Source organism: Apodemus sylvaticus, chromosome 10, assembly GCF_947179515.1.
Source record: "Apodemus sylvaticus chromosome 10, mApoSyl1.1, whole genome shotgun sequence".
Classification (NCBI taxonomy): Eukaryota; Metazoa; Chordata; class Mammalia; order Rodentia; family Muridae; genus Apodemus; species Apodemus sylvaticus.
In genome coordinates this window covers 105785269-105799782 of record NC_067481.1, presented here as the reverse complement: position 1 = coordinate 105799782, position 14514 = coordinate 105785269, and the positions used below count along the sequence as shown (strand labels likewise).

The window sequence follows — 14514 nt, the reverse complement described above, 5'->3', positions numbered from 1 at the left end:
CATGCAGGGTGGCAGGGTAGTATTGGCAGGAGTCTAGTACCTTACTTCAGAGGGCTGAGGTTGAATTTGGCACCAAAGGGAGGCTTTGTGCCTAGCCTCATGCTCAGAGATGAGTATCTCCCTACATCTTCTGTTTTTACAATCTGCCAACAAGCCTTTTTTCTAAAAAATCAGTTTCATCTGAGACTCCGTTCCCCAAGCTCTTAGGGGGGTGCTCTGAGGTGGGTGGACTCTGATACTTTCCCTCCACATATGGTTGGTATGGCCCCTTAGTATTTTGTTGTTGTTGTTGGTTTTTGTTTTTTTGAGACAGGGTTTCTCTGTGTAGCCCTGGCTGTCCTGGAACTTATTCTGCAGACCAGGCTGGCCTCAAACTCAGAAATCCGCCTGCCTCTGCCTCCCAAGTGCTGGGATTACAGGCATGTGCCACCACCGCCCGGCTTAGTATTTCTGAGACAAGCAACATCTGCCCAGCACTTTCCTTCCATGTGGCAGGTCAGCCTGGCCAGGGTTCATTGCGTCCTGGGAGCTCATGGGAAAGGAAGTGTGGTAAACACTGTCATCTGGTCTCAGAAAGTGGTCTAATCTGGAATCAAGAATCTGCTTCTAACTCCGGCAGTGGACAGTCAGGTTCAGCCAGGCCAGGGTCAGGAAGTGTCAGAAGAGGTCAGGGGAGGCTTAGAAGGATACAGGCACATTGGGGAAGGAGTGAACTCGGGTCGCTGTGTTTTCTGTTGACATTGTGGGCCTAGGTCTGGGCAGAAGCTTGAAAGAACTTACACTCATGAGGGCATAGGAGACAAAGATGCTTGTAACAGTTGTAGGCTTTGTGTAGGCCAGAAGTGACCAGGTGGTGGCTACACCAAGCCTGGGAATGGGCAGCTGCCCTTACACATATGCTACATAATGCTACATAAATGCACACTCCATACCTGCATTGATCCTGACACCAGTAACAGCAGCCCCTCGTGCCCCTAAGAGCGTTCTTGAGACATATATCATGCTGTATGTTACGCAGCATGCCAGGCAAAGGAGACCTTTGTCTCAGCCTCCAAAGCCCCCTTGACTTGTTTTCTGCCCTGAGCTATCTTTTGGAATTGGCACATGTGCTGTTAAGAATCTTGTCCAAAAAGGATAAAGATGTTTATATGGGTGAGGGGTCACTTAAAACATCTAATTTATCATCTAAAGTGGCTTTTTATTCTAAGAATTAGTCTGTAAATATGTTTTGATGTTTTAAATTAATCTTCTATAAATACTGAAGTTCTATAAATAGAAGTTGTCTAAGTTGAAAATGTATTCATTAAATGGCTCATACATACTGACACACTTTTTTGTTTGAGACAGTCTCACATAGTCCAGACTGACTTTGAACTCACTAAATAGCTGAAGATGACCTTAAACTTGAAAGTAAAGTGGTTACTCTCTTCAAGAAAATATATTGTACACACTCCTCAGAAATGTCATATGTTCGCACCTGCTCAAACTTGGTCCTGTCAGAGAAGATCCACAAACCTGTAAAGAAAAGGGGCATTCCAGCAGAAACCTCTGAGGCCGTGGGTGGGTGATGGGCTAAAATTGCAGAAGCTAGTTCACTTACTTTTCAGAGTGGGGCTGCCTTTGTCTGAGCAGGGTCTTAAGAACAGCAGTTATCAGTGTGGAAGTTCAAGAAAAATGAGGGTGTGGCCTGAGCAGAAATAGAGGACTAGCTGGTTTCTAGCTTGAGGCAACTGTGGTCCATGGAAGGGAGAGATGCTCTGGAAAAGGGAAGGTGGGTGTGGACTATTGGGAGCAGGCTGCTGTGTGACCTCCTGTGTAGCATGGATGTATTTGGAAGAATATATGCTGTAAATTTACTTAAATGTCTACATGTGTCGGGCGGTAGTGGCGCATGCCTGTAATCCCAGCACCTGGGAGGCAGAGGCAGGCGGATTTCTGAGTTCTAGGCCACCTGGTCTACAGAGTGTGTTCCAAGACAGCCAGGGCAACACAGAGAAACCCTGTCTCAGGGAAAAAAAAAAAATCCAAAAAACCAAAAAAAAAAAAAAAAAATTACTACATGTGTTTGAGAAGTTTTCAGACTTACTGAAGATTAGAAAAAAATGACAGCATAGACAAATGTTAAAGGTATGAAGAAGTGTGCCCACCCGGGAGGCAGGAGGGCTCGTCTTTCTGTCTGGATACATTCCTGAGCTGAACAGTTTTGCCTGCTGGACTTTATCTGTCTTCATTGCTTGCTGATCGAGGGGCATGTTGTAAAAAAATAAATAAATAAAATAACTCAAGACCCTTGAATTAAGAGTCGGGTGTGAGCTGGGCAGTGATAGCACACACCTTTAATCCCAGCACTTGGGAGGCTGAGGCAGCCAGTAATTCGAGGCCAGTCTGTAGAGAAACCCTGTCTCAAATAACTAAAACCAAAACAACTACAGCTAAAGTTTGGCGTGGCTACTTCTCTCCTGCCTGTGACTCAGGGATACCATCTAAGCACAACTACCATTTTCCCCATCCATAAAACTTGGGCCTCTTACCAGTTCTGCCCTGTCTTTCAGATCACCGAAGTGGCCTTGGAGTACAATAACTGTCATGGGGACCGGGTGGTGGAGCACCTCCTTCAGCACCTGCGGCGGGTGGAGGCACCTGTGTTCCAGTCCCTGGCACCAGAGCTGCCAGCTCCACTACCTGATACTCAGCTGATGGCGTCTCCCTGCTGTAACACAGTGGTCCTGCCACATGGGCCAGCCGTCTCCAGGACCCACAATGTTTGTGAGCTGTGTGTCAACCAGACAGTGGGTGGTACCAGGCCTAGCTCAGTGAGTGTGCCACAGTGCAGCTTCTTCGAGATGGCAGCCGCTCTGGATTCTTTCTACCTCAAGGAGCAAACTTTTTATCATGTGGTGTCGGGCAGCATAGAATGCAGCAACTTCTTAACCTCCTACAGCCCTTTCAGCTACTACACTGCATGTTGCAGAACCATATCCCGGGGCATGGCAAGCCTTACTGGCTCTGAACAGAATGTCTTTACAGCCCCAGCCATCCAGTTCTCTTCCTTAGAGAAGAGCTGTGAGGCCACTGCCCCGAGCTCCATTCCTCACATTGAGGAGGACAGGTACCGCTTTCCTGAAGTGGGCCTCACGAGCACAGCCTTCACAGGCCTGAGCTGCAGAACCAACAAGACCCTGAACATCTACCTTCTGGATTCCAATTTATTTTGGGTATATGCAGAAAGACTGGGTGCCCCGAGCTCTGCTCCCGTGAAGGAGTTTGCCACAATTGTTGATGTGAAAGAAGAATCTCACTATATCCTGGATCCCAAACAAGCCCTCATGAAGTTCACTCTAGGTACTGTAGGTGGTTTGCCTCCCTCAGCATAATAAGCTTTATTTAGCTTAAGAGCTGTAATTTGCATTGATGGTCTCATTATTCCTAATCATAGGGGTGACACCAGCTTCATAGCTCATTTTAAGTCTTCAGACAACTGATCAAAAATTGTCTTTATCTGTTGGTTGGTCACTTTGAAAAAAAGCTAGCTTGTCCAGGAGTAGAGCAGAAGTTTCTGTCTGTCAAAATTTGGTCCAGTTTGTCAGATAACCTGTAGGGACTAGGAGTCTAAGACTGGCAACTTCTGTCACCTTTCCAAAGCTGAGCAGATACTAATCACAAGGAACCTGGCTCCCATGCCAGACAAAGTGGTGAGAGACTTCCTAATGGGACGTGTGGGGGCTGATGACCATGGCCAGTAACAGCACGGCAGTTGAGAGGAACTGAAGCAGACGCAAGTAGACTTAGATGGCTTGGCTCACTCTTGCTCCAAGGGGTTGAATACATGAGTCTAGGCACACACACACACACACCCCGCCCCATTCAATATACTGAACTTTTATAGCATGTTGAAGAAGCCTGCCTTATCCTCCAGTGTACATTGCAGTGTACAAGTGTTGAGAGCAGGTTGCAGTAAAAACCACATGAGGTGACCTAAGCCTTTTTACTATGGGAAAGCAGCCCAGAGTTGACTCCCAGGGCTTGGCAGCAGCAGCAAATGGACTCATGCTGTCCTGTCTGCAGACTTTGCTTTTCCTGACATGAAACACAAGAAACTAAGAATTCAAAAGCCTTGTTAGTTCAGCATCACTGGAGGTGCAGGGGGAGCCAGTGCTTGCCAAGTGGAGGAAGGAGGAGTGTGATAGTGAGAGGAACTTGTTCTAAGTTCAGAGACTAAGAAGGCAGGGCGAGCATAGCTCCTGCAGTCCTAGTCCTTTTGTCTGTCCAGGCAAAGCATTCACATTAGCCACCTTCATGAAAGGGCTCGGGAAATGTTGGTTATTCTGTGTCACATTAGACATTCTCATCACAGGCACTCTGGTGCTCAGAGCAGACCTGTGGCCAGGAACTTCATGAGCACTGTTACCCCAGCCTATGATGTGTTAGTGTATTAACTTCCTTAAGTGAAACAAATGTATTTCATTTTGATGTTTATTTTTATGTGCATGAGTATTTTGCTGCATGTATGTCTGTATATCACATATGTGCAGTACCTGCCTCTGAATCTGAATCTGTTCTGAGTCACTATGTGGGTGCTGGGAGTCAAACCTGGGTCCCCTGGAAAAGCAGTCAGTACTCTAAAGCCATTTCTCCACCCCACCCCCCACTCCAAGCATGTGGTTTAAGTTTTTATTTTTATTATTTTGTTTTATGTATATGGTATTTTGCCTGCATGTATGTGTGGTACGCAGAGGCCAGAAGAGGCATTGAATCTTCTGCAGCAGGCAATTGTGGGCTACCATGTAGATGCTGAAAACTGAACCCAGGTCCTCTGAAAGAGCAGCTATGTCTCCACAGCCCCCAGCTATGTTTTTGTTATTGTGATTTGGTTTTATTCCTCTTGTGAAACAGGGTCTGTCTCTATAGCTTTGGCTTTCCTAGAACTCACTGTGTATACCAAGCTGGCCTCAGACTCAAGAGATCCACCTGCCTCTGCCTCCCAAGCACTAGAATTAAAGGTGTGTACCACCACACCCAAATGAGCATGTAAGTTTTAAAGCAAGTGTTGATTACGTTCTCTGGATTCTGTAATATCATCTCAGAGAAGCTCATAACACATTACATTGAATTCGCAGGTTTTCTGAAAGACAGCCTCTTGAGGTTTCATCTCATCTTTTGTATTAACTCTGGCCCACCCAGCAGTTTTCTCTGTTCTCTACTTTGTAGAAGATTTGGGAGTGGCTTCAGAATTTTGGCTTCATTAACATTAGGAGCCATGGTTTCACAGTCCAAAACTATAGCCAATTAAGCTTTGCTGAGCTATGATAAAGACATGTCTTCGGTGTTCACGGCACTCCTCCTACCTCCTGTTTCTTCATAGTGAGTCACTGTTAAGACCTCCATTGGAGGGAGTTGGAAGAGAGGGAGAGGGTTCTGAGATGTGGCATTGGTGGTAAGGGTGAGATTGTTGGCGAATGTTAAGACTTTTATTATTTACAGGTTTACTTATATATTTTTTACCATGTATAATTGTTTACTTTTGTTAGCTTTTTTAAAAAAGTTAACTTGAAGAATTTTAATAAAGGAAACGAAAAGCTTCTTGGTCTCAGAGTAATGAGCTTTAAACACCTTCACATTGTACTGGCACTGCATTTGTAGTGATACTTAAAGGGCTTAGCATTCAAGGCTGCCACCTGTAGAGGGTTGGTGTGTGCCACTCTGTTCTCATGCAGCCCCTGTGCAGAAGAGCAGGATGGAATCCCCATAATGCATTGAGCACCACCCTCACACACTGTCCTTGGAGTTCCTACTGCCAAAGTCAGGTCTGTTGGTACCCTGGGCCCTTGTGTTAGGTTCTGCCTTGTTGAGGTGATTAAAACAAAAAACAAACAAACAAAAACCCATAAATATGGGGCCACAGGCCTTTGCTCCTATTACTCAAGAGGCAGGTAGATCTCTGAGTTCAAGGCCAGCCTGGTCCACATAGCAAGTTCCAAATCAACCAGAACTATAAAGTAAGGCTCTGTCTTATAAACAAAACCGAGTAAAATCAAACAATAATAAAAATGTAGACATGGGAAATATTTCAGTTTTGAAGTGTTTGAAATTTAAAGTAGGCAAGCTATTCTGCTTGTACCTAGACCAAAGCTGATCTCATTTTCTCTTTATTTTCAGAGTCTTTTATTCAAAACTTCAGTGTTCTCTACAGCCCCTTAAAAAGGCATCTCACTGGAAGTGATTCTGCTCAGTTTCCGACTCAGCATTTAATCACCGAAGTAACAACTGATACCTTCTGGGAAGTAACCCTTCAGAAACAGGTATAGGATGGGAGCTAGGGCTTCATGGAGAGCATTTGAGCCTCATGAGGCTCCACAGTTGTCTGAGTGGAGAGTGCTCACTCAGTAGCGATTGGTTCAGGAACAGGTTTAGGAGTGCTAGAGAGGGTCAAAAGTCAAGCGCTCTATCCGTCTTAATTCCTACCGCTGTGGTTATTTGAGGGAAAACAGTCTGGGTTTGATGTGCAGGTTAGTTTTGAGGTGGAACATGAGCAGATTGCATGGGCTTTTCTAGTTTTCCAAAGACCATAAACAAAATCACAAATATAACTAAAGATGGAAATCTCACCATGATGTTGACTCAATGCACAGCAGGAGGCGAGGGCCAAGAGCAGGTGTGAGTAACTACTGTCTCCCCTTCCCACAGGATGTTCTGCTGCTCTATTATACACAGTGGTGTGGTTTTTGCCCATCTCTCAATCACATCTTTATCCAGCTAGCTCGGCTCCTGCCAGAAGACACATTTACTGTGGCCAGGTAAGGATGCCAGTCTTAAGCCTCGAGGGCTGTGCTGCTCTTAATCCTCTCTGACAACCAGCCCATGTTGGGTGGGTTGCAAGTTAATGATCATAAAAAAATGCTTACTGCTGACTGGAATACATAGAAAACCAGGTCCAAGTCTGGCTGCTTAGATGTCTTGAGAAGGGGTTCCCAGAATTGGAACCCAGCCCAGGACTCAGGGCCTTTGCCCTTGCTTTCCTCTTCATTGGTGAAATCAAGAGGAAGACTTTGTTGATATCTATGCGTCTAGTTATGACTGGGGTTGCTTTATGTGGGCTTTTGTATAAACACATTTTAAATCCTTTGTTTTGAGACAGACTCTCACTCTAGTTCAGGTTGGCTTGAGTTTACTATGTAGCCTAGGCTGGCCTTTAATTCCTGGTAGTCCTTCAGCCTCAGTCTACTAAGAGCTAGGATTACAGGTATAAGCTACCATCCCTGCCTTCAAACACCAGTTTAATTACATGTATTATATGACAGTTGGGTAGGTGGGAGTTTCTAGATAGGGTCTACTATGTAGCCCTGGCTGGCCTGGAACTCACCATGTAAAACCACACTGACCTTGAACTCAGATCCACCTACCTCTACCGCTTGTGTGCTAGGAATAAAGGTGCACACCATCATACCCAGCTCCTCCAATTTTGTATGCACATATATGGTACACCCTGAGTATACTCAATACACACCTTTTTTACACCCTCATGCCCGTTAACCTTCTCTCTTTCCTCTTTGTAAGTCGCTTCCCAATCTCATGTCATACTGTTTTTGTTTTGTAACTGAGTTTAACCAGAGTCATCTGCATGCTTATGGGTGTGGAGCTATACCCTTGACCATAGAGGGTATACCAGTGGCTACACTATTGAAGATGAGTACTTCCTCTCCCTTGGCTAATGAATCCCTAGGAAGGATAGGCCATGAGCCCTTCCCCGTTCCTGAGTAAATGTTGTACGTTCATAAAGGCAATGGCTGTGTCGGCTCACAGTAGAGGATTTCAAATCCCTCCCCCAGTCATCAGTTCTCAAACTTTTCCATCTCCCTGAGTTCCTTCATCTGCCACTGTTGGGTGCAGAAAGAAGCTTCTCTAATAAAAGCTGAGAAAGCAGCATTTGCCTGTGGACATAAGCATAAATATTTACATGGCATTTGTACATTTAACACTAGTAAGTTCCCCACTGGGGCCTGTGACCTTCACGGCCTTGGTCTTTTGATGAGTTTTGATGTTTTTGTCTTTGTTTTTTGGTTTTTTTGGGTTTTTTTTTTGAGTTATGCAGCAGGCCTCAAATCCAATCAGAAAATAGGCATGCCACTGATGTGCCTGTGGGCCACATCTTGTCTGGAGGTCAGCAGTGTACATGCACGCTCTGCCACTGGCTATGATCATTGATGCCTTTCCTTTCCTAGCTGCCTAATAGCACCTTATGGTCCTGTAGCCTTCCACTTCCTTTCCAGTTTAATTCTCTGTCCTGCAGCTGAAGTGTGTTGTGTCTACAATAGGCTCTAGTCTGGTCAGCAACCAAGAGCAATAGCAATAGCTGATATAATAAGCACTTTACCAGAATCTCAAATCCAGATCATTAAGTGAGCAGTTTAGACCAAATCATGAGGGAAAATGCAGAAGATAGAGATAAAAATCTTTCCAGTGAAAAGATAATGAAAAATGACTCATATCCACTAGAAGTATGTGCAGTGAGAAAACATTCTTGATGTGAATGGTTTTCTTTCTTCCTTTTTCTTTGTTGGTGGCAGGATTAAACCTAGGGTCTCATGCATACAAAGCAAAATGCCCTACCACTTAGCTGTACTCCATAATAAAAACATGCTTTAAAGGGCAGTCATAAGCACACAGGTGTTTATATCTCACTTGCTGCATGGTAGTCTCAGACGTGGCTGTGCTAAGAGACTGTTATATACATATATACTTAAGCCCCAGAACACTAAGCGGGTGAAACTGCTGACTCCATTGCTTTCTTTTGATATAAGGCACAGAAATATTAGGCAATTTGTCCAGAATTGTGCAACATGTAAATTAGGGGCCTGCCAGGCGATGGTGGTGCATGCCTTTATTCCCAGCACTTGGGAGGCAGAGGCAGGCGGATTTCTGAGTTCGAGGCCAGCCTGGTCTACAGAGTGAGTTCCAGGACAGACAGGGCTACACAGAGAAACCCTGTCTCGGGGGAAAAAAAAGTAAATTAGGGGCCAGTATTTAGCTTCAAGAGTTGCTGCTGGCTGGGCGGTGGGGGTGCACGCCTGTAACCCTAGCACTCGGGAGACAGAGGCAGGCAGAGTTCTGAGTTTGAGGCCAGACTGGTCTACAGAATGAGTTCCAGGACAGCCGGGGCTACACAGAAAAACCCTGTCTCAAAAAAAGAGTTGCTGCTGTAGACCCACCCCATTTAAAGGTGGGCTGAAGCTGTAGTGTGGGGCATAGAGTACTGTCTGGCATACACAATGCCCGCCTTAATCCTAAACTCCATACATTGGGTGGTGACATGCACCTTTAATCTTGGAACTGTACTAGGGAGGCAGAGGTAGGCAGATCTCTGAATACAATGCTAGCCTGGCCTACAGAGATAGTTCCAGGACAGCCAGGGGCTACACAGAGAAGCTGTCTCAGAAAAACAAGCAAACTAACAAAAACAGTTAAAATCCAATAAGAATAAAGAGCACAGGCCAATGATAGAATAAGCAAACAACAGGGAAACTACCACCTGAGAAATATAATCAAGTGTCATTTATGCTTTTTAATTAATAAATACTTTCGAGTGACAGGATCTACTATTGATAAAATAAAGTTGGCATAGTCAGACAAAAGACAACATTTACATTGACAACATTTGCAAGAAGTCACAAAAAAGTTGTACATTTCTGATTCAGTTAATTTCACTTTGGGGACTTAGGAAAATCCTTACAGCAACAGGAAAGGCATGTATCAGTGAAGTTGGCATAGTGGACGTTTCTGTCCATCCCTAAATCAGTACTTCCCTGAATTAATGGAGAAGGGTAGGGTAGGCACTGTATGACTGCTGCTGACACTGAGAGGATCTCAAGAAGGAACCTTGGTAGCTCAGTGCAGTTCCTGTGGGTGTTAAAGGATCTCACTTCACAGTGGACTTGAAGTACACATTTGGAGGGAAAACACATTCAACTATGAAGGATGGCAGCCAATACCACTTGGCTTTCACAAGCAGAGGCAGACTTTGTTTAAAAGATATGGAGGAAAATTTGCATTTGCATTTGGTTGTGCCAATTTTAGAGTTTTCTCTGTGTATTTATGAAAGTATCCCTGATCCCAGGCTGGCCTCCAAATAACTATGCAGCCAAAGATGACCTTGAACTTGTAATCCTCTAGGTTTTGTCTCCTGAGTGTTGAAATTGTAGGTGTGTGCTACCATGCCTGGTTTAAGAAGGGCTTTGCTATAAATTATGCTAAAAAAGCACTCTACCACCTTGTCTTCCTTAGGGTTTTACTGCTGTGAACAGACACCATGACCAAGGCAACTCTTATAAAAACATTTAATTGGGGCTGGCTTACAGGTTCAGAGGTTCAGTCCATTATCATCAAGACAGGAACATGGCAGCATCCAGGCAGGCATGGAGCAGGAGGAGCTGAGAGTTCTTCATTTTCTTCTGGAGGTTGCTAGGAGAAGACTAGCTTCCAGGCAGCTTGGACAGGGGTCTTAAAGCCCACGCCCACCATGCCACACCTCCTAATGGTGCCAAGCATATACAAACTGACACACCTCATCCACATTCCTTGGCCATATGGCAATGTGGGCAAATACATAACACTGGTTTATACTGCCTGATCATCCCATACCACTTATATCTTTTTAAAAAACCCCACCAAATTAATAGGTCCAGGCATCTTCATCTTCCTTGTGCACTGATCATGAATATCCCCCCCTTAAGATGCCATCAGCCTCTGATGGGTCAGCACACATCCTCATCAGCTGCCCAGCCTGCTGCTGGAGGGAGTTCATTCACCAGAGCAGTTGTGGTCAATTCTACAGTAATTATTCACAGGGTGGGTGATTTAATAGATGTCATTTTTATATACATACATTAATCTACTGTCCTTGGTGCACATGCCAGTAATCCCGGCACTAGAGCTCAGGCAGCAAGATGGTTGACGACATCCTGAGCTAAACTAGCTGAACTAGACCAGCTGCAGCAGCAAGGCCCATGGTGGGGAGAAGAGGAGGGGTGGGGGACGAGGTTTGGCACTCTGCTAAGACAGTACATTCAATTTAGCCTTCATCTAGATTTATTGACTATAAAGCATAGTCTTCAAAGGAGCCTGCCGTGTGTGCTGTGCTCGGTAGCTTTCCTTTTCTAGAACTAATGCACAGATTAGAATACTCGCCAGACCCTGCTGAGTAGATGAAGTACTCTTTCCTGGAGACAACTTGGGGGAATGCATGCTTAGTTTCAGGTTCTTCTATTACTCAGAGTACACAGTGGCACGTTTGTAAAGTGTGGGTACCCGACTTACACCTGTAGTAAGGGGGTCAGTCTAGTCTGGGCCATAGAAACACTCCAAATTCTTCAGGTTTGGGGCTTGTTTGGCCAATCACTTCTTACTGGTCATTTTCCCTTTGCCTCTGTCAGGATCGATGTGTCTCAGAATGATCTTCCTTGGGAATTCATGGTTGACCGTCTTCCTACTGTTTTGTTTTTTCCCTGCAATAGGTAAGGCTGGATTTTTTTTTTCAATATTGTGTAAGTAGGATTCTCTTGTTCAGGGCTGAAGATGAAATGAGCTTCCACTGTAAATCATTCATTATGCTCTAAACTATTGTTAGAGTATTGCCATTAGAGATGGAGTAGAAGAGCTTTACTGTGGGAACGTCGTGTATTAATATGTTTATTATTTGTTTCTTGAGACAGGGCCTCACTATGTAGCTCTGGCTGTTCTAGAACTCATTATGTAGACTAGGATAGCCTTCACCTCAACCTACCAAGTACATCCCTGGGAACTAGATAGCCTGTGAACCTGTAAAGATGCTACAATTGACAGGACAGTGCTCATGTTTGTGCGGGATGAATCCTGCTGCTACCTATGTGTCCCTCTCACCGAGGGCACTGGCAGTTCTGTACCCACTGCTCCATTCTTAGGGAGATCCTTCTACGTGTACACAGTCTGCTCTGAGGTTGTCTGCCACCCAGCTGTGCGGAAAGCTCCACAAACTGGGGGAGTGTTAGCAAGGAGGGCTGGACGGAGTTAGAAGTGTAGGCCCAAACATTTCCACAAAGAAGGATAAACTCTCCTCTACAGCCAGACAAGCTGAATGCTGGCTCCCTTGTCCACTCTCACATGGCTTCCCTTTGGCTACAGAACAGATGCACATGGGAACTGCTCACACTCCTATGTGTGTGTGGGAAATGCAGGGACCTTCCAGGAGGGCTGGCCCTTGGCACTTACAGGTCACTACAGCACTGCTGTGCTCATGGCCTCTCTGCTCAAGGGCTTCCTTGGACTTTGTATCTGTTTTTGCTCTTTATCTCAGAGAATGTGTGCTAGAGTATTTCCTGTGGTAGGTATCAGGGGCTTGTCAGATCACATACTGAAAACACAGTGACTCGGTCTGTTCCATTGTTGGCTCTGCCACAATGAACTCTCTTCTTTTCAAGACATGTTTAAACCGCCATATAGTCAAGAAATCATGGACACTAACACCAGCAGTTCCCTCTGTGTGTGATATCCAGCTGGAAGATTGTCCACATCTGTTAAAGACTTGAGACCTTAAATCAGAGTCTGTTGCTTTAGAATGAGATTTTTGACATTCCCTAAAAATGGGCACAGGTTATTAGCTGGTCCAGAGAGCATTACCAGAAGCTTACCCAGAAGATAGAAGAGAAAAAGCATAGTGTGACTATTTATTGCCTGTATAAAAATAAGTAAAAGGGGGCAGGTGATAGAGAGCCAGGCGGTGGTGGTGCACACCTGTGATCCCAGCACTCTGGGAGGCAGAGGCAGGCGGATTTCTGAGTTCGAGGCCAGCCTGGTCTACAGAGTGAGTTCCAGGATCGCCAGGGCTATACAGAGAAACCCTGTCTTGAACACCGCCCCCCACCCCTAAAAAGGTGATAGAGATTGGCACTGGCCTAGCAGGGAGCAGTCATCTGAGTGAGGACTGTGGGGCCACTGGGCAGCTTCTAAGAGCTGAAAGTGGTTCATGACTATCAACTATCAAGGTTCACAGAAGAGGAAATGAAACCACTGTGGGATCACATGTAATAAGACTGTTTTCATGTTCACCCACTCCTGCTATTTTTAGTTAAAGTTTGTGCATGCTCTGTGAAAAATGCAAATTCTATATACAAAGTAGAGATGTGCAGAGGAAGACTGCTAAGCTGTCAACATTGTTGCTTCTGAGGTATGAGGGCTTCGAGTTGTATGTTCTCTACTTCCCTGCTAACTGTCTACATTGACTGTGCCCCACTGCAGTCAGAGAGGACAAGAGTCTTGGAATGAGCCCTGTCTATGCCCAGCCTCTTTCTGCTCAGGTCCCACCTCTCTTCATCACAAGTGGGAAGAGGGAAGGATGGGATGCAGACTATCACTTTCTTGCATACTGACATCTTAGAGCCACTCCCCCAAACCAGCAGTTAGGCTGGGGGGGGGGGGTGCTGGTACCTTCTCCACAAGGACAGTCCAGGGTTCCCCCAGAAGAACGTCACTTGCTCTAACCAGCACCATGCTTTCAGGACAGCGACCTTTTTGGGGGTGGGGAGGGAGCTATTTTTTTGAGACAAGAGTCTCACATTTTATCATAAGCTGGTATAGAACTCACTTTGTAACCCAGGATGGTCTTAGCCTTCAGGTGCTGAGGTTAATGATGGGAGCCATCACTTCCAGATTGAAAGAACTTTTTGGAAGCAGTTTATAGATATTCTCTGTCCTAAACACGAAAAAACAAAAACAAAAACAAAAACCCCTGATCATGACCTGGCCTCTAATCCCAGGGCTCTGGAGGCAGAGACAGGTGGATCTCTGAGTTTGAGGCCAGCCTGGTCTATGGAGCTAGTCCCAGGACAGCCACGGCAACACAGAGAAACCCTGTCTACAAACAAACAAATAAACCCAACATTTTGATCTTTTAAAAAAAAAGTGTAGTTTTTTAAAGCAGAGGCAGACAGATCCCTTGAGGTTTTGGCCAGCCTGGACCATACAGCAAGCTCTAGGATGACCAGGGCTATACAGAGAAATCTTAACTTGAAAAAATAAAACACTAAAATTTTCTTTTAATAAAGGTGTGCGCTGGGTATGGTGGTGCACAGCTTTAATCTGAATGAACACTCAAGAGGCAGAGGCATTTGGATCTCTGTTTGAGGCCAGCCTGGTCTACATAGTATGTTCCAGGCTAGCCAAAGTCTCTAAAACCAAATGCAATAGTCTCTAAAACCAAAGTATAACAAAAAGTAAATAAAAGGAGCTGGAAAGATGACTCAGCGGTTAAGAATACTGACTGCTCTTCCAGAGGTCCTGAGTTCAAATCCCAGCAACCACATGGTGGCTCACAACCATCTGTAATGAGATCTGACACCCTCTTCTGGTGTGTCTGAAGACAGCAACAGTGTACTTATATATAATAAATAAATAAATCTATATATATGTGTGTGTGTGTGTATGTGTGTGTGTAAAGTAAATAGAAGGTATGAAAGCATTCTGTTAGCCAATCTCACACTGTGACAC

The 14514-nt window shown here is 45.1% G+C and overlaps 1 protein-coding gene across 4 annotated transcripts in view; it reads left to right on the top strand.

Moving 5' to 3' along the window:
- Positions 1–14514, top strand: part of Txndc11 (thioredoxin domain containing 11) — a 61354-nt gene that overhangs the window by 44129 nt on the left and 2711 nt on the right. For all 4 annotated transcript variants that reach the window (XM_052196215.1, XM_052196217.1, XM_052196218.1 and 1 more), the window contains 4 exons: positions 2553–3342; positions 6157–6299; positions 6685–6794; positions 11427–11507. In XM_052196215.1, coding sequence (XP_052052175.1) covers positions 2553–3342; positions 6157–6299; positions 6685–6794; positions 11427–11507 — 1124 coding nt within the window. The remainder of the gene's footprint in view (positions 1–2552; positions 3343–6156; positions 6300–6684; positions 6795–11426; positions 11508–14514) is intronic.